This window comes from Felis catus, chromosome A3 (assembly GCF_018350175.1).
Source record: "Felis catus isolate Fca126 chromosome A3, F.catus_Fca126_mat1.0, whole genome shotgun sequence".
Taxonomy (NCBI): domain Eukaryota; kingdom Metazoa; phylum Chordata; class Mammalia; order Carnivora; family Felidae; genus Felis; species Felis catus.
In genome coordinates, this window is record NC_058370.1 from 43,599,512 (window position 1) to 43,620,661 (window position 21,150).

A 21,150-nucleotide genomic window follows, 5' to 3' on the forward strand; every position below is an offset into this window, starting at 1 on the left:
GTAGGAACATAAAGAGTTTTTTCTTCCTCTTTTCTTTTTTTTCTTTTTAAGTTTATTTTTTTTAGTAATCTCTACACCCAACTTGGGGCTTGAACTCTTGATCCCAAGATCAGGAATTACGTGCTCTTCCAATTGAGCCAACCAAGTGCTCCTTTTCCTGTTTTCTTATATTTTCTTGTATTTGCCAGGTTTTCTACAATGAACATGTATTACTTTATTGATAACAGCTAAAATAATAAACCCAAGTAAAAGAATTAGTCATCCACATAAATTTTTTTCTCAGTTCCAATTACAGCTCTTTAATGCCTCATTTGCATAGGGCTCCTCTTGTTTATAAGAATTGCTGTTCTGTAGCTTCTTTTTGTTTTGTTGTTGGTTAAAACTATTTTTTAACTTTCATGGTTCATCAGATATTTTCCTGTATAAATGAAAATGTTCCTAATTTAAGTCTGTTTCCCAAATTATGACTTTTAACTTTGAAGAAAGATGATTTTACAGTTTCCTTACATATTTCCTTACAGTTTCATTTACCATTTCTGTTTCATATGCCTGCCATCTTTTACCTTCCTTTTCTGTAGAACCGTACTCTACACATAGCAACATTCTATCGCTTCTATCATTTGGATCCCTCTTCTCTGAACTCTCTCCAAGTTCTATGTCCTCTTTGAAATGGGGAGCAAAAGGTTTGTCTTTCCAAAGTTTGAAAACAGGTTTGACTCTCCAAAGGGCAGTGGTGGAAGCTTCATGTTGTAAGACATCATGAAAAGAAAGATGGGGAAAATGAAGAGGAAGCTCTAGGGTGGTCCTTAGCAAGTTGCTTGAGGGTTCATTTCTATTTCCAGTGGCACTTCTCTCAAAGGCATTTTGCCTGGAGACTAGAGTCCCAGGCCAGTATGTCTTGAACTACTGGTGGACAGTACATCAGTATTCAGCATTCCTGACTCCCATCTCCTGCTTAGTTCACCAGTCACTTTCCAAAGGGATTTGAAGAGAGAAGCTCAGTCACACTCCTGGGATCTGGCCTTGGAGAACACAGGGGGCTGCAAGGGCACTGCCAGCTGGTAAAGCACGGCCTCCCACATAAATTATTGATGAGACAGCTGAAATCTCTGCCCTTAATTTGCAAGGCAGTGCTTAAAAAATGTTTTTTACTGGCACATTTTTTAATCATCTCAAAGTTACAACATACCCTCAAACTACATTTTAAAAAGTTACAATGGGATATAAATGTAAGGCAGGGTTTCGATTTAAAATTTTGATTTTTGTATTTTTAATTACATGGTCTGTATTCTATGCTTTCAGAATTAATTCATGGACATTACCTATTTTTTATATATGGAAAATAAGAGGTATAACATAAATATCTTTTGCCCTAATAAAACGTTGCTTTGTTTCCTTCTCTTCAGTTTCCTCCTGCTTATACAGGCATATCTGAGGTGAATCAGCCTGCTGAATTGATGCCCCAGTTTTCTACAATTGAGTATGTGATACAGGTAACTTCTCTGTTGCGTATTTATTTATTTATTTATTTATTTCAACGTTTATTTATTTTTTTGGGACAGAGAGCATGAACGGGGGAGGGGCAGAGAGAGAGGGAGACACAGAATCGGAAACAGGCTCCAGGCTCTGAGCCATCAGCCCAGAGCCTGACGCGGGGCTCGAACTCACGGACCGCGAGATCGTGACCTGGCTGAAGTCGGACGCTTAACCGACTGCGCCACCCAGGCGCCCCTCTGTTGTGTATTTAATGAATGGTGTTAAATATTGAGTTTCTCTTCGTCTTCTGTGTCCCTGGACAATTTAAAACTATGAGGGCAGATGGATCCTAAACACTTGGTCATGGTGTGTGTGCACTCATTGGCATTACTTACAATCTTGATAGAAGGCTAGAAAAGGGGTCACTGGTTGTGTTCAGCACCTGTCCCCATAGCTTTCTCCAGCTCTGTTAAGGTTACTCCATCTTGTAGTCAAGCTTAAAAACTTTAGGTTCGTCCTTGACTTGTCTTTCTTGTACATTCCATATCCAATCCATGAGGAAATCCCATTGGGTCTATATTCAGAATCTATCCACAGTCCAACCACTTCTTTCTCCCCCACTTTTTTCCTGGGCCAGCCATCACCTCTTGCTTGAATTACTGGGCAGTCTCTTAACCCTTCTCCCTAATTTTACCCTTTCCCACTTACAGTTTATTCTTAACCCAAAAGCCAGAGTAACTCTTTAAAAACATGTCATGTTGTTTCTGTGTTCAGAAACCTCCAATGGTGAAAATGACTCCCTTTTACCTTGAGTGAGAGAGAGTCTTCGAAGCTCTTTGTGGACCAACTCTGTATTATCACTCAGACCTCAACTTGTTTTAGTGTCCTCGTTTAGCCATATGGGTCTCATGACTTTCTTTGGACATGCCAGGAATGCTCCTGCCTGTGGGCCTTTGCTCTGGGCTGGAATTCTCTTTTTCTTATGTCTGTATTGCTCCTTCCCTCTCCTCTGGGTTTTTGCTCTAATGTTACTTTCTTATCGAGGCTTCCCTGATCTCTTATGTAATACTGGAACCTGCCCCCTACCTCTACTCCTGGCATCCCCCTACTCTTTCCATCCAGAAAATCCGCTCCTTAAGGTAGGCAAAGATCTTTGTTCTTTTGGTTCACTGATATATCCCAGGACCTGGAACAGTGTCTGGCACATGGAAGGCATTCAAAAATGTAGAGGGTTACCTGGGTGGCTCAGTCGGTTAAGTGTCTGACTTTGGCTCAGGTCATGATCTTATGGTTTGTGCATTCGGGCCCCGTGTTGGGCCCACTTCAGATCCTCTGTCCCCCTCTCTCTGCCCCTCCCCTACTTGTGCTCTCTTAAGAATAAAACATTTGAAAATATGTAGAATAAATCGTTGGATACAAATAGTTTTTACATTTAGTTTGTTTTAATAGAAACTGTCATTTAACGAAGTGAGTAGAAGTTAGATGTCCATATTTCCTGACAGTAAATATAGACAAGACTTGTTACTTACATACCTGATCTGCTTTGAAAAGAGCTGGTTATGTCTGTTTGTATACTGATCATCACACTGTGTTTCTTTGCGTAAAGCGAGGTGCTCCATCCCCTCTGATCTTCCTCTATGTGGTTGACACGTGCCTGGAAGAAGATGACCTTCAAGCACTCAAAGAATCCCTGCAGATGTCCCTGAGTCTCCTTCCTCCAGATGCTCTGGTGGGTTTGATCACGTTTGGGAGGATGGTGCAGGTTCACGAGCTCAGCTGTGAAGGAATCTCCAAAAGTTATGTCTTCCGAGGGACCAAGGATTTAACCGCAAAGCAAATACAGGTTTGTGCCTTGTTTGTACACAAGCAGGAGCAAGGAGATTTCTTTTTTTTTTTTTTTTTTTAATTTTTTTTTTTTCAACGTTTATTTTTGGGACAGAGAGAGACAGAGCATGAACGGGGGAGGGGCAGAGAGAGAGGGAGACACAGAATCGGAAACAGGCTCCAGGCTCTGAGCCGTCAGCCCAGAGCCCGACGCGGGGCTCGAACTCACGGACCGCGAGATTGTGACCTGGCTGAAGTCGGACGCTCAACCGACTGCGCCACCCAGGCGCCCCAGGAGCAAGAAGATTTCTTAAAGAGTAGTTGGTTATTCAATCTAGTGTTGTGGGAAATGAGTCCTTTTGGTTTTTGTAGGATATGCTGGGCCTCACCAAGCCTGCCATGCCCATGCAGCAAGCAAGACCTGGTCAACCACAGGAGCACCCTTTCGTTTCAAGCAGGTGAGCTACTAACATAGAATGTTGCACACACAGTAGTGGGCATGCAGGGCATTCCACTGAAGGGAGGGAAGAAAAATGTTAGAACTTCTGTTTTCTTGTTTTTAGACAAAAAAAAAAAAATGATTAAGCCTAACCAGTATTTAATGTTTAATGACTTGTATAACATGTTGGTATATATTTGAAACTAATAACTAAATTGTGTAGTTACACATACATATATACACCCACATGTGTGTGTAGTAGATTTGTTCAGAATGTTTTTCCTCTTAGTGTTATATCGTCACAAAGGTTTTGAGACCACTGTACTCGAGCCTTCCCCTCCTCTTATGCATGGCTATTGTCTTTTTTGAGTCTTAAATAAAACAGCAGGCTTCTGTGGGGTGTCCTCAAGCAAACCTAGGACCAGGCACTTATTTTCCTCAGCCCATTGACTGCCTGGGCTGCCTATGGCCGGCAACAGTCAGCAAACATGATAAAATTCATTGTCTGACATTCTGGGGACAGCCACTTACTGTGGTAAGAAACCAGTGCTTCTCTGTGTTTACTCTGAAGGCTCAAGAGAAACACTTGAGAATCACTTTAAAGTGGATCTTTAGGGCCACCTGGGTGGCTCAGTCAGTTGAGTATCCGACTGTCGATTTCAGCTCAGGTCATGATCTAATGGTTCATGGAATCGAGCCCCACGTTGGGCTCTGCACTGACAGCATGGAACCTGCTTGGGATTCTCTGTGTCCCTGTCTCTCTACTTCTCCCTTGCTTGTGTGTACATAATTTCTCTCTTTCTCTCAAAATAAATAAATACACTTAAATAAAGTGGATCTTTAGAATGATGAAGGTGGTCCATGTACATGAACTGTGCATGGATTGAATTCACATTAGACCTGTCTTTAGGATTTCTTTGCTGCTTAAAATGTAATTAAAACTGATATTTAAAATCATTTGTTCCCGGGGCGCCTGGGTGGCGCAGTCGGTTAAGCGTCCGACTTCAGCCAGGTCACGATCTCACGGTCCGGGAGTTCGAGCCCCGCGTCAGGCTCTGGGCTGATGGCTCAGAGCCTGGAGCCTGTTTCCGATTCTGTGTCTCCCTCTCTCTCTGCCCCTCCCCCGTTCATGCTCTCTCTCTCTCTCTGTCCCAAAAATAAATAAACGTTGAAAAAAAAATTTTTTTTAAATCATTTGTTCCCATACTATACATACATACATATATGTATATATATATACACATATATATACACACACACACATATATATATACACACACACACATATATATAAATTGCTCTGTATTCAGTTTTAAATTGTTTCCCTGGCTAAAATTGCTTTGAAGAAATAAAATTGTAAGTTTTTTCTACTGTGAGTAATTATTTTGCAGAGCTGTGACTGTGTGTCACCTAGGGCTAAAAACCAGAGTACTTATTAAACCAGGATTAATGTGTCCATTGAAAATCATGCAGATTTCTGCAGCCTATTCACAAGATTGACATGAACCTCACTGATCTCCTTGGGGAGCTGCAGAGGGACCCATGGCCTGTGACTCAGGGGAAGAGACCTTTGCGATCCACTGGTGTTGCTTTGTCCATTGCCGTTGGCCTGTTGGAGGTAACTCAGAATTTACCGGGGCACCTCAAGTTGTGTTTGCTAGCCTTGTTTGAAAATCATTTGTGACCTGAGTCAACTGACTTAGAAAGCACTTCAGTTGTTATTACTATCCACAATGAAGGAGCCCCGTGATGATTTGAAAATATCAGAAGTTTGCATGAGAAACACGAGGCCATTAGGGCAATGGCAGGTGCTCACAGTGAATTAAAAAAAAGTGTATGAAGCCCTTAGGCTGGAAGACACAAGGCTGCTTCTGTGCGTTATCATCTGTGTTATTTTGTACTGTCAACAGTGTTCAGCACAGCTGATGAGAACTGTTTGGAGTGTTCTTTAGAGAAATGGAAGCATACTTGGGGTGGGCGGTATGTTTCTAAAATATTGCCATTTACTGTTTTAGGGCACTTTTCCAAACACGGGAGCCAGGATTATGTTGTTTACTGGAGGTCCCCCCACCCAAGGGCCCGGCATGGTAGTTGGAGATGAACTAAAGGTTCCTATTCGTTCCTGGCATGATATTGAGAAAGATAATGCACGTTTCATGAAAAAGGCGACCAAGGTAGGTGCTCTTGAACACAGGCTGTAATTCTGGTATCCTGGTGCTGGGTCTAGGTTGTTCTGGAGTGACAGCTACTTTGCTGAGACCATGCTTTGTGGTCAGCAAGTTGATCTTGATGAGATGACCTTCCAGATATTGGCTGTTGTTAAATTATTGCTCCAGTTCTGAGTCCTTACTTAGAGTGGGTGGTCTTAAAACTGCTAAACGTGTTTTGAGATTGAAAACTGTATGTTTGATTTAATTTGGATGTCATAAAACTATCTCCATATTCCTAAGCTCGGTTACATCCCTTTGGTATAGTAAGGCATACCTAGTGAATAACATTGCTCTTTCCTAAACATAATTTTTCTCTCTTCACAGCACTACGAGATGCTTGCCAACCGAACTGCTACAAATGGTCACTGCATTGATATTTACGCTTGTGCCCTTGATCAGACGGGACTTCTGGAGATGAAGTGTTGTGCAAATCTTACTGGGTATGTTGACAACAAATACCTGGGAAAGGCAAGTGTGTGTGTTTTAAGGAAAGAGAAGTGAGTGGTGGGACTATAGGATGTGCGTGGCTGACTTAGATAAGCTTTCAGAAAGCTCCAGGCTGTGGTATCAGTGGCAAGGAGCATGACAGACACGGAGCACATGCTCAGCCTGAGGGTACGTGGTGGGGCATGCTTAGAGCCTGTGTCTGTATTGTGTGAACCGGTCATGGTGTAGAGCATAGTTCTCAGAGCGTAATGGGGCCTCACCAGCAACCTTCAGGGCTCCCGGGGACTGAGTAGAAGTGCACTTCCTCAGGTCTCACCCCAGATTTCCTGAATCAGACTATGAGGCTGCAGCCCAATAGTCAACTTTTACACGTTTACCAGGGGACTCTGGTGCACAGAAAGCCTGAGAACTCATGGGCACCAATGATCTGAAGCTGGCTGCATGCTAGAATCTCCTGGGAACTTTAAAAACTACTCTTGCTTTGAGTCTTGTCCCTCATGGGGTATGACCCAGGCATCAGCATTTCTTAAACTCTCCTGGGTGTTTCTAATGTGAAGCAGGGTTTAAGAACCACGGTGTGGACCCTTAGTGCTCAAAGTGTGGCTGAGCACAGGCAGCATCAGCCTCACATGAGAGCTTGCAAGAAATGTAGTATCTCGAGCCATACCTTAGACCTTTTGTATCAAAACCTGCATTTGAATAAGTTTCCAGGTGATTTGCTCAGAACAGTTTGAGAAGTACTGGCATAGACCTGTGGCGTGTTTCTGAGATTCTGCATTTCTAACAAGCTCCCAGCAATGCTACTGGTCTTCACTGAGCAAAGAAGGGGCACGTAGAAGGTTGAACTCGTCACCGAAGCTGTCCCAGAGAGCAGCAGATTTGTTAGGTGACCAGGTCCCAAATGACACTGACATAGCTATACCAGTGAACTGCATTTAGTAGGATGAATTCCTACTGGTATCCTCCAAGAGCTCTTATCTTAGAACATCCATCGAAAAGCTTTACTGTGACCATCCCGAGTTTATACGCCTGTGTGTGTGTGTGCGCGCGCGCGCGTGTATCTCCAGTGGAGAGGGACCATCACTTCCATCAGATTCTCAGCGAGGTCCTTGATTTCTGAATGACTTGGTGTTTAGGTCGTATAACCTCTTACACAAATATGGTATCAGGGCAACATGTTAGCAGTGACATTAGTCTCAGAGGTTTTGGTTGTGGCTCAAGGTGAGCCAACCATTTGGGAGGACTTCCAGCAAAGGCAAGGTAGGTAGGCTGTGTTACAGGAATTGATTGTCTTCAGAGAAGACCATAGTGCTTAGTTTCCTTGGTGCCAGGCACACCCAGATTATATCGTCTTCCATTCTGAGCATTTTCAGTTTAAAAGGGATGTACAGATGAGCTGGGGCAGTTCAAAGATGAGCAGTAAGAGTGGCAGAGAGTACTCGGAACTGTGTCATAATGAGAGCGATTAAAGGATCTAGAAAAGATACCACTGAAGACAGATGGGGCATAAGATCTATATTGAACAACCGACTGCCTCTTCTGCGGAGAGGGCATCAGATTTGTTTGTTACATGTGTGACCAAAAGGGAAAACTAGAACCAGTGTTGGAAGCTGCTGGGAAATAGAATTTGAGCCAGTATGAAGACAGACCGTATTAACGGTCAGCACTGTCCGTGCCTGGAATGGACTACCTGTGGAGGGTGTGGCCTCCTATGCTGGAGGAGTTCAAGTCTAATAGGGTAATAATAACCTGGCAGGGTTGGTGTGAGTCAGGATTAGGTTTGTGTGAGTGCAACAGAAGTAGACACTGGAAATAGGCAGCCAGGGCTGGGATATTAGTTTCATTATCCCTGGGGCTGAGGCCCTTCCTGTGCTGTTCCACCACCTTTCTGTGCTACCTGAGGTTTAGGATGGTAACCGGGCTCTTGCTGTGTTATAGCAGCAGGAAGGAGGAGTCCAAGGAAGATATGCGTCTTCCCATGAGAAGGCCCTCCACAAATCACAAAGCCTACCTCCAACAAACAAAGCTGAGTTACACAGCCACATGCAAGGCAGGCTGGGAAATGTAGCCTTTTTTTTTTCCCTCAGGAAACCATGGATCCCATGACTAAGGAGGGTGAGAAGAGTAGACTGTATAGGGCCAAAGAGCCATCTCTGTTCCTGGAGGGGTCAGGCACTCTGAGATAGCTGGACCAGATGATCTTGTATCCTGCCCAATTCTGAAATCCTATTGGATGATCAATGACTAGATGCATAACTTGCATCAGGTGGTGCTTATCTGCCCAAATACATGAACTGCTGAAATTTTGAATAGTATTTTCCTCTAACTTCAAGAAGGGATACATATAGGTATTCATACACTAGAGATAATTTACATACAGGCAGAGATTCAATGTTTTGAGGCAGTGAATTAACCTGAAAAGGATTTCCTGCAGCTTGGGTATTTCCCCTGTCAGAGGAGAGTAAACGAGGGGAGCTGGATGCATTTCCTCAGTAGATGACCCATTAAACCTGTAGGTTTACCAATGAAGGATTCTTCTGTTTTCTTCTTCTTTTGAAATAATTACGGATTCATAAGAAATTGCAAAAATATTACAGAGAGGTCTGTCCATGCTCTTCCATTTAGCAACTCCAGTGGTTGTGTCTTAAGTTGTGTCTTAATAGAAATATAGCACAGTATCACAACCAGGGATTGACATTGTGTGATAGAATGAACTATATCATAGAGTCTGCTTGGACTTTGAGTTTGTACAGGCACTCATTTTTGTAACATGTGGGGGTGTATAGTATGAGGTTGTATCATCTGTAGATTTGTGTGACCACCTCTGTGGGACAGATTTAGAACTGTTCTAAGGAGTCCTATCTTTGATATTTTGAAAATAGTGTCTTTCCTAAGTACAAATTGAACTTGCTGTTTCCCATTTAAGTTAGTAGCACCTTCACAGACATGAGTTTTTTTTTCTTTCTTTAAATTACTGTTTGTGAACACCGTGGAAGCATCTGAGTGGCTTTCAGTCATCCTAAATGTTCACTTTCTTCTTTCTTTCCTAGAGGCCACATGGTGATGGGAGACTCTTTCAACACCTCTCTCTTCAAACAGACTTTCCAGAGAATTTTTACTAAAGATTTCAACGGAGATTTTCGCATGGCGTTTGGTGCTACTTTGGAAGTGAAGGTATGATAACGTTCTAAAATTTTAATGGAAGAAAAGTGTTGTTACTTATTTAGTAGTCAGATTTGTAGAAGCCTCACCTTGCTGGACACAGACATCAAAAAGTAAATTAAAAGGTTCCCAGCAAAATAGTTGAACAAGGTATATTGATTCTATTACTGTGCTTCTTGAGGGTGACCTGTATATTAATGTTTTATGCAAAGAGGTGTCTGATTCCCCTGCAGGCTCTGCTTGGTCCTGCTCTAGGACAGCAGGCCTGAGTAGTGGTGGCAGGCTGAGCACAGAGGCTGCCACGTGGTGTTGAGCACCCCCCTGGCCGTCGGTATGGGCCACCACATTCACAAAACCATGTTTATATTTAGTGGCTGTCTGCAGACTAACCAGAGTGCTCAGAAATAATGCAGTAGTGGGAGTTTGGGTCCTCCTTTTTCTCATAGGGACTGAAAACCCTACACACTTCATTCGGAGTTGTTGAGAAAACATTAGAAGGGGCTGCTATGTGATACAATTGGGATTATTACTTTGAGAATTAGAGATAAACTTTAAATAATCTCAAATGTTTGAGTTTTTTTTTCTTTTTTTTTTTGAGCTGAAGAGAGGTAGACTTTAATGAATTGAGATTTAAAAATCTATGTTGGCCATGTAGTTATGTTGGAGTTCATGAATTAAGCATTTTTATTTATTTATTTACTTATTTATTTATGTTTTACATTTATTTTTGAGAGACAGAGAGAGACAGAGCACAAGCAGGGGAGGGGCAGAGAGAGAAGCAGACACAGAATCTGAAGCAGGCCCCGGGCTCCGAGCTGTCAGCACAGAGCCTGACACAGGGCTCGAACTCACAAACTGTGAGATCATGACCTGAGTGAAGTCAGATGCTCAACCAACTAAGCCACCCAGGTGCCCCTTGAATTAAGCATTTTTAAAGCAACATACAACAGTATATCCACTGATCAGAGATTATAAATAATTACAGCTAAGTACTCGGGATTGGAAAGAAATGTATTTTTGGCAGAATTATTTTCTTCTATGTGTACAATAATTTCAAAGGTGAAAAAGTTCAAAATGCTGCATCATCTTTGGAACAAAGTTAATGCAGTTTCTAAAGGAGGATTTTATTAGTTTTTATCCGATTACAGTGGTCACGGAAAAGTTTGTAAGAGAATAATCCACGTAGGATTTCTTCTCACTGGAATGATAATGCTGCCATATTTTTCCTGTAAGTTTTAGCTGTGTCTTTCGTGAGAGGATGGCTCTCAATGAATTTTAACTTTATGCTGTCTTGTATTTCCATTTTAGACCTCTCGGGAGCTGAAAGTTGCAGGAGCCATTGGTCCTTGTGTGTCTCTGAATGTGAAAGGACCATGTGTGTCAGAAAATGTAAGGAAAACTCCACTGTTCTCACCCCCTCTGCCCCAGGATTTAATTCATTAGAAATGTCAGTGGGGTGACCTTATGTCACTTGTTGGGATGTGTCTTTATCTGTGGTGAGGGGAGAAGGGCCAACTCTTTACTGATGACCACAACTCTGAAAGGTGGTGTCTTTTCTGTCTGTCCTTCCATCTATCTAAAGGGTCAGAGAGGAGAAAACTGAGGCTCGAGAGGTCAAGTATCTTGTTCTCTGGGTCAGAACTGATATGGAGGAGCTAGAGCCTAGGTTCCCCTAACCCCACTGTCCTTGTTTGGGTCTCTGTGACAATGAGCCACAAGGTATTCTGTGTAGCAAGGCAGGCATTCAGCTGAAGCCTTCAGGGATAAAGCTTTGTGTGTTGCCTTAGAGGTGATACCTTTGTCTCACTTCTCAGAGACCATTTTGAGTTGGTTGGGCATGAATGACACTGTTGTACATGCAGACAGGTATGTTCTTTGGGTAACACATTTTGAGAATATGTGAACAGAGTTAAGTTAACCCACTAGATGGTGAGGTGGCTTTGCTGGTGGCTCACTTCCTCTGCTTATACTTTAGCTGCTAGGAGACAGACCGTTGGGTGCAGTGAGGCCCCTCCAGAGTGGTTCTGGGCTGGGATTGTCATAGTTACGTCCTTCCTTCGATGTCCTCTTCAATGAGGACACACTGGACTCTGTAGAGCCAGATATGGATAAAAGGGTGCACATTTAGCCCTGCTATCTTATGGCCTGGACAAGGTACTTAATCACTCTGGGATTTAACGTCTTTATCTAGGAAGTGGAGATAGTAATAGTACCTGTTGGGAGGGCTAAATGAGTAAGTTCAGGTCAAACGTGCAGAACAGCCCCTGGCACAATGGAAGCCCACATAGATTTCATCTTTCTCATCCTCATTTTTTTTTTTAACATTTATTTTTGAGAGAGAGAGACAGAGCGTGAGCAGGGGAGGGGCAGAGAGAGAGGGAGACACAGAATCCAAAGCCGGTTCTAGGCTCTGAGCTGTCAGCATGGAGCCCGGTGCAGGACTTGAACCCACAAATGGCAAGATCATGACCTGAGCCAAAGTCTGATGCTTAACCGACTGAGCCACCCAGGCGCCCCTTACATCCTCACTTTTGTCTTCATCAGCAGTGAATATTCACTTAGTGACTACTTAGGTTTTTTTTTTGTTTTGTTTTTTGTTTCAAGTTTTTTTTTTTTTTTTAATTTTTTTTTTCAATGTTTATTTATTTTTGGGACAGAGAGAGACAGAGCATGAACGGGGGAGGGGCAGAGAGAGAGGGAGACACAGAATCGGAAACAGGCTCCAGGCTCTGAGCCATCAGCCCAGAGCCCGACGCGGGGCTCGAACTCACGGACCGCGAGATCGTGACCTGGCTGAAGTCGGACGCTTAACCGACTGCGCCACCCAGGCGCCCCTTGTTTCAAGTTTTTACTTAAATTCTAGTTAGTTAACATACAATGTACTATTGGTTTCAAGAGTAGAATTTAGTGATTCATCACTTAACACACAACACTCGGTGTTCATCACAGCAAGTGCCCTCCTTAATGCCCATCGCCCATTTAGCCCATCCCCTGCCCACCTCCCTCCATCAACCTTCAGTTTGTTTTCTAAATTCCACCAATGAGTGAAATCATATGGTATTTGTCTTTCTCTGACAGACTTATTTTCGCTTAATATAATGCTTAGTGACTACTTTGGTTAATGTTTTGTTGAAGTTGCCAGAGGCAAGGTGATTTGAGAGAATATTCCTGTAATCCCCTGGGCGAGGCAGGTTGCTGCCCTAAAGCCCATCTGAGGAGTCACTCATTATCCCAGTGTATGAAAGGACTTATACCCCTAATTCCTGGGAGGGCTTTGGAAGGTTACCCTGTTCCAAAATATTTTCCATAGACTTAAAATCTCCTTAGAAGATAATTATATGAATCAGTGCAAGCTGATTAGCTGTTCTAGGAACCAGTAGGAATTCAACGATGAGGTTTTGGGAGAGGGGTGGAGGATGCAAAGAGGGGGAGATAGAATTCAACATACAGAGAAGCTTAGGGAAGTGGGAAAGAGTCCTGTATACCCACCATTTAGAGTCAGTAATTGTTAACATTTTGTCTTAATTCTGTCCTCTATTTTTGCAATATTTGCTTTGTCTATCTGATTATTATCTATTGGCTGTATTTACTTTATCATACTTCTTCAGAACCTTTAAAAACAAGTTGCAGGTGTCATGACACTTAGTCTTTTGGTGTGTATCTTCTAAAATTAAGGATGTTCTCCTACCATGACATATCAAACCTAAGATAAGAAAATGATAATTTGCTAATATCAGCTGTATTTAGTCATATTCTTTCCCTAATTTTTCCCTAAATGCCCTTCATAGCTGTTTTTTCCACACGCTAACCAGTATTGCATCTAGCATTATGTATCCTTAGTCTTTTTAAATCTGGAAGGTCTTCTGTTCTTTGGGGTTTTTGCTTGTTTTGTTTGATGACATCGATTTGTTGAAGATACAGTGCCAAGTGCCCATCTCTTCTGCAATAGAGTACCACACATTCTCAGTGTATTTGATTGTTTCCTTGTGGTGGCCGTGAACTGGTTTCTGTCCTCTCTGTATTTTCTGTAAAGTGAAAGTTAGATTAGTGATTTGATTCAGGTTAGACCATTTTGTCCACCACAGTTCCTGGGTAATCTTATACCTCATGCGTGTTTCTTCAAGAACCACTTCTGTCTGGTCTTCTGTGTTAGTGGTGCTGAGTTAGACAGTGTGGTGAAGGTGATGACTGCCCCACATCTTTCTGTTATAAGGGCACATTTCCTTTTAAAAAATTTTTTTTTTCAACATTTATTTATTTTTGGGACAGAGAGAGACAGAGCATGAACGGGGGAGGGGCAGAGAGGGAGACACAGAATCGGAAACAGGCTCCAGGCTCTGAGCCATCATCAGCCCAGAGCCCGACGCGGGGCTCGAACTCCCGGACCGCGAGATCGTGAGATCGTGACCTGGCTGAAGTCGGACGCTTAACCGACTGCGCCACCCAGGCGCCCCAGGGCACATTTCCTTTTAGTTGTTAGCAGTAAATCTGTTGAACGAGATTGTGGCAAAATGTGAATATCTTGCTTGCCAACAGCCTTTTACCTCATGGTTTTAACATCCATTGATTATCCTTACTTGAATCATTATGTTTCATTGGAGATTATCAAATGGTGATTTCCTAATTTTATCTTCATACTTACTCTGGTAAATGCAAGGTAAATGCTTACATACGGAATTTGTGTATTAGTGAGAAAATGTACTTCTGGGGCTCTGGAGGGTTTGTGGCCCACTCAGGCATTGGTGCTGATAGAAGAGGGAAGATTTTCTTTTTGTCTACCCATCTTGATTTCATTGGCTTGGGCCCTGCAAACAAGACTGGCAAAGGGCAGGTTTCATAATAGAATAAATTAACGCACACATTACACGTAAACACATTGCATGTATGTACTCAGTAGGGAGTAAATCAAAGGGATGGTTAGAACTTGGGATTATGTGGTATCTTAACAAAAGAACAGTAAATCTGTAGAAAAGTGACAAGATACAGGAAAGGCACTTTGAGCCTCTAGGGCTGGCACAGTGTGGAAGGTAGATAGATGGAGGGAGCTAATGGAAGAGAAGGAGGGTTGGTCTTAGCATGTTTCTTGTATAGATTCGTCTTATGCCCTCTCTGGGCTGATAAGCATCTAGAGTTGTCTTTGATGATTGAGAATCATCCTGCCCTTAGTAGGTGGAGGGCAGAGAGTTTTCTTATGTCTGTTTTTTCAAATTACCTTCCGCTTAAAATAATCCTTATGTCAGAGTGGTGTATTTTGCAGTGGCATACTCTGAATCCCTCGAATTGAAACTTTAAGTTTCACATATTAAAACTTGAGTTGTGGTATGGGAAGATTTGGAAGAAAGGATTAGCAAGCCAAGAAAGGGAGGCATGCAATCTTCTTTTGCTTCTTTGCCATATTCCCTCGGTGTGGCCCTTCACTTTCCAACAGATGTTCTCTGCTTCTATTAGAAAAGGCCACTAAAAGGGAAGGTGACATGTACAAATCCATCCATCTCACCAGCTTGCTTTGGAAATACTGATGAAACAGAGCCCTCTCTTCTCTCTACCTTAGAGCTGCTCTGTGATTTCACCTAAGAATGTTCCCTTCACCCTCTGACCGTCTCCTTCCTGAGATTGCTGGTTCTTTGGCCAGGTACCAAGGCTCCTGGCATAGCTTTGTAGAGGCCACAGTGGTATCAGCTCTACTTAACCTGACAGTGTACAATTTGGGTGCAGTGTACAATTCAGAGTCATACAAAAGAAATATGACCCTCTCAATGCATGCTCATGTTACTTCCTAAAAAGCACAGTATTCTGGGGGTGCCTGGGTGGCTCACATGGTTAAGTGTCCAACTCTTGATTTTGGCTCAGGTCATGAGGGATCAAGCCCCACATGAGGCTCTGTACCAACAGCACAGAGCCTGCTTGGGATTCTCTTTCTTCCTCTCTCTCTGCCCCTCTCCTGCTTGTTCTCTCTCTCTCATAAATAAACTTAAAAAAAAAACAACACTTGACATCTACTATTCTGCATTTTGATGAAGTATGTTAAAATGTATAATATTTACTGAATGATAAGAATGTATGTTGCAGAATCTAGTGATCTTGGTTGATAATTCTAGGTATTTTTGACACCTGCAGCCTTTTCTTGTAGATGTCCTGCTTAAAACAGCAACACTCTTCACATTTCAGTGAACTTCATTTATCATTGGGAGTCCTTCAGCTAGTCAATAAAAAGCAGGCTTCATACCACTAAAATCTAAATTCTCTTACAAGGATTTATATGTAGTTTTTGCATAAAGGAACTGGATTCAAAATTAATAATTAATAGTTAATATCCTGTAACTATTTCTTGTTCTAATAATAATGGTGAAACTTTCAAGCTAACTTTCACGATAATTCTAACCGTGGCTTCTTTCAGCTAACTTCAGTGTTACATACTGTGTGTGTGTGTGTGTGTGTGTGTGTGTGTGTGTGTGTGTGTGTGTGTGTAGAGGGAGAAAGAGCTATCTTGGTGATATAATGGAAATTGGTCCAAGTTCTAATATAAAAAGCTTAATTTTAGAGGCCTGTAATAAATCTTAAACCTTATTCTGGCTTATAATTGTACTTTTTTTTAGTTAAATTTAAATTTTCATTTGGAATGAAATCTTTTAAGTAGACCATTCTTAGAGTCAGTATTTTTCATCAGCAGTTAACCACAGGAGTAGCTTTTTGTTTTTATTTTTAATTCCTCTTCTTACCCCAGGAGCTTGGTGTTGGTGGCACGAGTCAGTGGAAAATCTGTGGCATGGATCCCACATCTACTCTTGGCATCTACTTTGAAGTAGTCAATCAAGTGAGTTGGATTTCTTTATGAGTATTCATGTCTCTTGGTGTTGTGTTTTCTGGTTTATTGATTTATTTTTAAGTGTTTATTTATTTTGAGAGAGTATGTGGGGCAGGGAGGGGCAGAGAGAGGAATCCCAAGCATGCTCTGCACTGTCAGCACAGAGCCCAACACGGGGCTTGATCTCACCAACTGTGAGATCATGACCTAAGCTGTAATTGAGTTGGACACTTAGCTGACTGAGCCACCTAGGAATCCCTGTGTGTTCTGATTTATTACAGACTGGTGGCCTCTAGCTTCTTTCTCTGAAGACTGATGTTTCTTTGGGCTTGTGTTTGCCTGATGTCTGTCTGGCACAACCCTTTTTTTCCTTTCAGGGTTTGGTCAGAGTCAGACAGCAGATTGCTTTCATCACTTAAATTGTTGAACTGGCTTTTACCAGCCATCATAATGTGGGTGAATTTTTGAGTGTGTCAGTTTTTCCCCATTATTTTATTTAGAAAAATTAAAATGTACAGAAAAATGAAAAGAATTGCAGAGTGAATACCTGTACAATTACAGGTATCCTCACCTACCACTTCGATTCTATAGTTCTATAGTTTCCATTTTACTTTATTTTACTTTGCTTTAAGACAAATTCCTGTCGTGTCTTTCATCCCTAAACACTTCAGCATGCATATCAGTAACTTGAGTTTAATATTTACTTGAATTTGGTTGGGTTTTTTTTTTTTTTTTTTGAGGTAAAAGCTGTGTACAGTGACATGCCCAGATTTTAAATGTACCATTCAGAGTGCATCGAGGACCTTACTGTCACCACTGTGTTAGTTGTTTTAGGAAGAGCACAGTGGGCTCTGTGACCATGTGTGTTTGAGTCATGCCTGTAACAGTAACCAGGTGTGTGGCCTATCATCTGCAGCACAACGCCCCGATCCCCCAGGGAGGCAGAGGCGCCATCCAGTTTGTCACTCAGTATCAACACTCCAGCACCCAGAGGCGCATCCGCGTGACCACCATTGCCCGAAAGTGAGCATCCCGGTTTCCTTTCTGTGGAACCACCAGTGCTTTTCTTTTGAAGAGATCATTTAACATCTGTTAGTTTATCTTAATAGTTCCATTGAATGGTTCTCACCAGTCTCACAGACTCATTTGATTAGAGAAGGAGGAGGAGGAAGAGATATTGCGGACTAACCTAGTTAGGCCTGCAGACACTTGCCTAGAAGAATCCTCTTTCAGTAGGAATAAATTAATTAAAAATTAATTTTCATTACCACCAGATAAGTGACCCGTAAATACATCCTCCTTGTAAAAGATTCAAGCAGCTCATAATTGTATAAAGAATGGGTCTCTGCCCACTCTCCCCAGAGGTAAAGTGCTATTACTACACCGGTATTTATCTTCACAGTCCCATTTCTGTGCAGTTGTGTCGTATGTGTGTATTATATGCACAGATGGCTTCTTATATTAGTATACTTACAAATTTTTCTCAATAATGTATCAAGGACGTCTTCCACGTCAACACATATGAGCTCCTCACTGGTTGTAATGGCTGCACAGCATTGCATGATTTGAATGAGATGTACCACTCCTCTCTTCAAGGAATTTCAGGTCCTACCTTCCTTCCAACAGTGCTGCATTCATGGGTTTAGGTCTTTGTGTATATGAGTATTTCTTTCCAGCCCCTTCATAGAAGTAGAATTTTGTATCCTGTAAAACTGTCCTAAGAAGTTAATTTGTATTCTCCCTAATACTGTAAGGAGAGTCTTGTCTTCTCATTAATAATTAATATTATTGATCTCTAACATGCCAATATAGAGCAGTTTGCCACTTTTATATGTATTTTAAAATACATATTTATTAATTTTTCACATGTTTATTAATGGGTTGAGCACTTTTGATGTTTATTGGCCATATATATTTCTTCTGTGATAGCCTTTGCCCATTTTGTAAAACCTGTTTCTTTTTCTTGTTCATTAATTTACAGGGACTCTATGTATTCTGGATATGATTATTGTTTGTTGTTCATATCTGTTCCTGGTCTGTCTATTGTCTTTCAGTTTTGTTCATAATGTCTTTGTTTAGAAAACTTTTGTATACATGCTAATTCTTTCTATGGGTATGATGCTGGAAAGTCATCTTGTATATTTGTAAACATATAGATTTTTGCAAGATTGACCTAGAGTAAGGAATTGGAGTCTTAGGCACCTTTTGGGTATCTACTTTCATGATAACTTATGGCACATTGGGAAGTTCTCCGTAATTTTTCCTCTGCACTTACATCCTTCAGAGATCACATGAGGGCAAATGAGAATGTATGTAAAACTTCTGTGATTCCTTACTGAGTTCTAATCTATGTTGCCTTAGATGAAGTAACAGGACTTAGGTTTCTTTATCTTAATGGAAAGCTGGCTTTCTGGTCTCTCCTGAGTATAAGCATGGCACTAATTCTGGAATTGTCAGTTGGGCAGATGCACAAAGCCAGCTCAGGCACATAGAAGCAGCATTTGACCAGGAGGCTGCAGCAGTCTTGATGGCTCGGCTGGGGGTGTTCCGTGCAGAGTCAGAGGAAGGGCCTGATGTGCTCCGGTGGCTAGACCGACAGCTCATTCGACTGGTAAGTTGGGCACCGTGGCACCAGGTTCAGTCTTAGTCTCTGCTCTACATTGAGAAAAGAAAGCTGATGCTTAAACCTGTCATTTCATACAGTTAGTCAACAAGAATTTTCTGTTGCTTACCTTAAGCCAAACACATTTACAAGTACCTTTTCCCCTCAAGGGCTTACATTATAGTTGGGAAGGAATGCATGCACAGGACATTTGGCGAAAGATGCAGATCTGTGTACCCAAAGAGTTGATTTAGATGAGTCCCTGTGGAAGCTGTGGTTCTATTTTTTCCCTCCAGGTGTGGGTGATATTTTTCAGCAGTAGGTGTCTGTGGCCCATTGAATGTAGAGATGCCTCATGTGTTGTTCTGGGTCTAATCAGGATAAATCACACAGTAATTTAAGCAGGGAAAGTTTTACTTAAAAATTACTGTCACAGGGCACCTGGGTAGCTCAGTCAGTTGAGTGTCCAATCCTTAATTTTGGCTGAGGTCATGATCTCAGGGTTGTGAGACTGATTCCCACATCGGGCTCCACACAGCACATGGAGCCTGTTTGAGAGTCTCTGTCTCCCTCTCTCTCTGCCCTTCCCCTGCTCATGCATATGCACACTCACTCTCTCTCTTTAAAAAAAAAAAAAAAAAAAAGATTGGGGCACCTGGGTGGCTCAGTTTGTTAAGTGATGTACTCTTGATTTCAGCTCAGGTCATGATCTCATGGTTCATGGGTTCAAGCCCCACATCGGGCTCTTTGCTGACAGCGCAGAGCCTGCTTGGGATTCTCTCTCTTCCTCTCTCTCTGCCCCTCCCCTGCTCTCTCTCTCTCTCTCTCTCTTTTTCTCTCTGTCTCTCAAAATAAGTAAATAAAACTTAAATGAGTTTCATTGATGAGCAAACAATATAAGAAAATTTAAAAAAGACTCATGACAGAGGCTTTGAATAATGAGGGATTGGCTAGTAGTAAGAAGCAAAGAGGAGTCTAAAGAATATAGGAAGAGCAAATGTGTAGCAGCCATTACTTCTAGGCTCAGGTAGATCCCCCAAGGAAGGACCCTCTACTTCCCAGGGCTGATCTAGGTGGGAGGGCACAGCCTTGGCTCACTGAGTCTCTCTTGGCAAGGAAGTTGCCCTAGTGTCATGGCAGAGGACCTTGACAGAAATTCACCCTCTGGAATTGGATGATGAAAGTCTACCCTTGGGGTGCCAAGGAAAACTCTTCATAAGGAAGTGTCTCATCAGAGGCACACAGGGTATACAGAGGTAGCTGCTGGCTCCAGGAGCTCAGCACTGGGGAAGCCACAGGCACTCCTGCTGAGTGAGCATCCTGGAACCCTGAAACATCCTTGCCTCCAGCACACTCTACTGACAGCTTAACATCATGACAACTGGCACAGGAAAAATATTCAAAGGGCCCAAGCCCTTTTCACAACAGGCAAGAGTAAATTTGGAGCTACAAAGCAGTAAATCGGTAATTGACATAGGCTTACTGTTATGGAAATTCACAGCACGGATTCATGATCAAACACCTCTTTAACTTTATTCAGGTGTGTGTGTGCCCTTGCTGTCCCATGGAACCATTTTTTCAGGGAATGTCAACATTTGAAACAATTTGAAAATTGAGCAGAAGGTCCGGGTAGTTGGCAAAGTGAGCCTTGGGGAAAGGGGAAAGTGAGCTTTGAATCAGGTTTTCTTAAAACAAGCAGGGTAACAGATGAGAAGTCAGGGCCAAGCATGGACAAGCCTGTGGGACATAGCTGTGCATTTCAGCTTTTGCTGGGAACCTGGAGAGACCTCATGAGGCCAGGTTGTACGATGGGGAAAAGCAGTGAAAGTGCTGCTTAATTGTAGAATGCTCCATTTTATTTATGATTTTTTTTAATATATATTTTTTTACTTTAGAGAGGGAGCAGGGGAGAGGAGCAAAGGGGGAGAGAGAGAGAGAGAGAGAGAGAGAGAGAGAGAATGAGAATATCTTAAGCAGGCTCCACGCTTAGCACAGAGCCCAGTGCAGGGCTTGATCTCACAATCCTGGGATTGCGACCTGAGCCAAAATCGAGAGTTGGACGCTCAACCAACTGAGCTACCCAAGCACCTCTATGAATTTATTTTAATTTTTATTATTGAAGTGTGGTTGACATACAATGTAATTTTGGGTTCAGGTACACTACATAGTGATTCAACAATTCTGT

The 21,150-nt window shown here is 42.2% G+C and overlaps 1 protein-coding gene across 2 annotated transcripts in view; it reads left to right on the forward strand.

Annotated features, from left to right (window-relative positions):
• Window positions 1-21,150, forward strand: part of SEC23B (SEC23 homolog B, COPII coat complex component) — a 46,461-nt gene that overhangs the window by 7,603 nt on the left and 17,708 nt on the right. For both annotated transcript variants that reach the window (XM_003983812.6, XM_006929984.5), the window contains exons 4-14: window positions 1,407-1,493; window positions 3,083-3,319; window positions 3,673-3,758; window positions 5,213-5,357; window positions 5,755-5,913; window positions 6,274-6,389; window positions 9,447-9,570; window positions 10,867-10,947; window positions 16,283-16,372; window positions 17,280-17,386; window positions 18,821-18,974. In XM_003983812.6, the coding sequence (XP_003983861.1) occupies window positions 1,407-1,493; window positions 3,083-3,319; window positions 3,673-3,758; window positions 5,213-5,357; window positions 5,755-5,913; window positions 6,274-6,389; window positions 9,447-9,570; window positions 10,867-10,947; window positions 16,283-16,372; window positions 17,280-17,386; window positions 18,821-18,974 (1,386 nt within the window). The remainder of the gene's footprint in view (window positions 1-1,406; window positions 1,494-3,082; window positions 3,320-3,672; window positions 3,759-5,212; window positions 5,358-5,754; window positions 5,914-6,273; window positions 6,390-9,446; window positions 9,571-10,866; window positions 10,948-16,282; window positions 16,373-17,279; window positions 17,387-18,820; window positions 18,975-21,150) is intronic.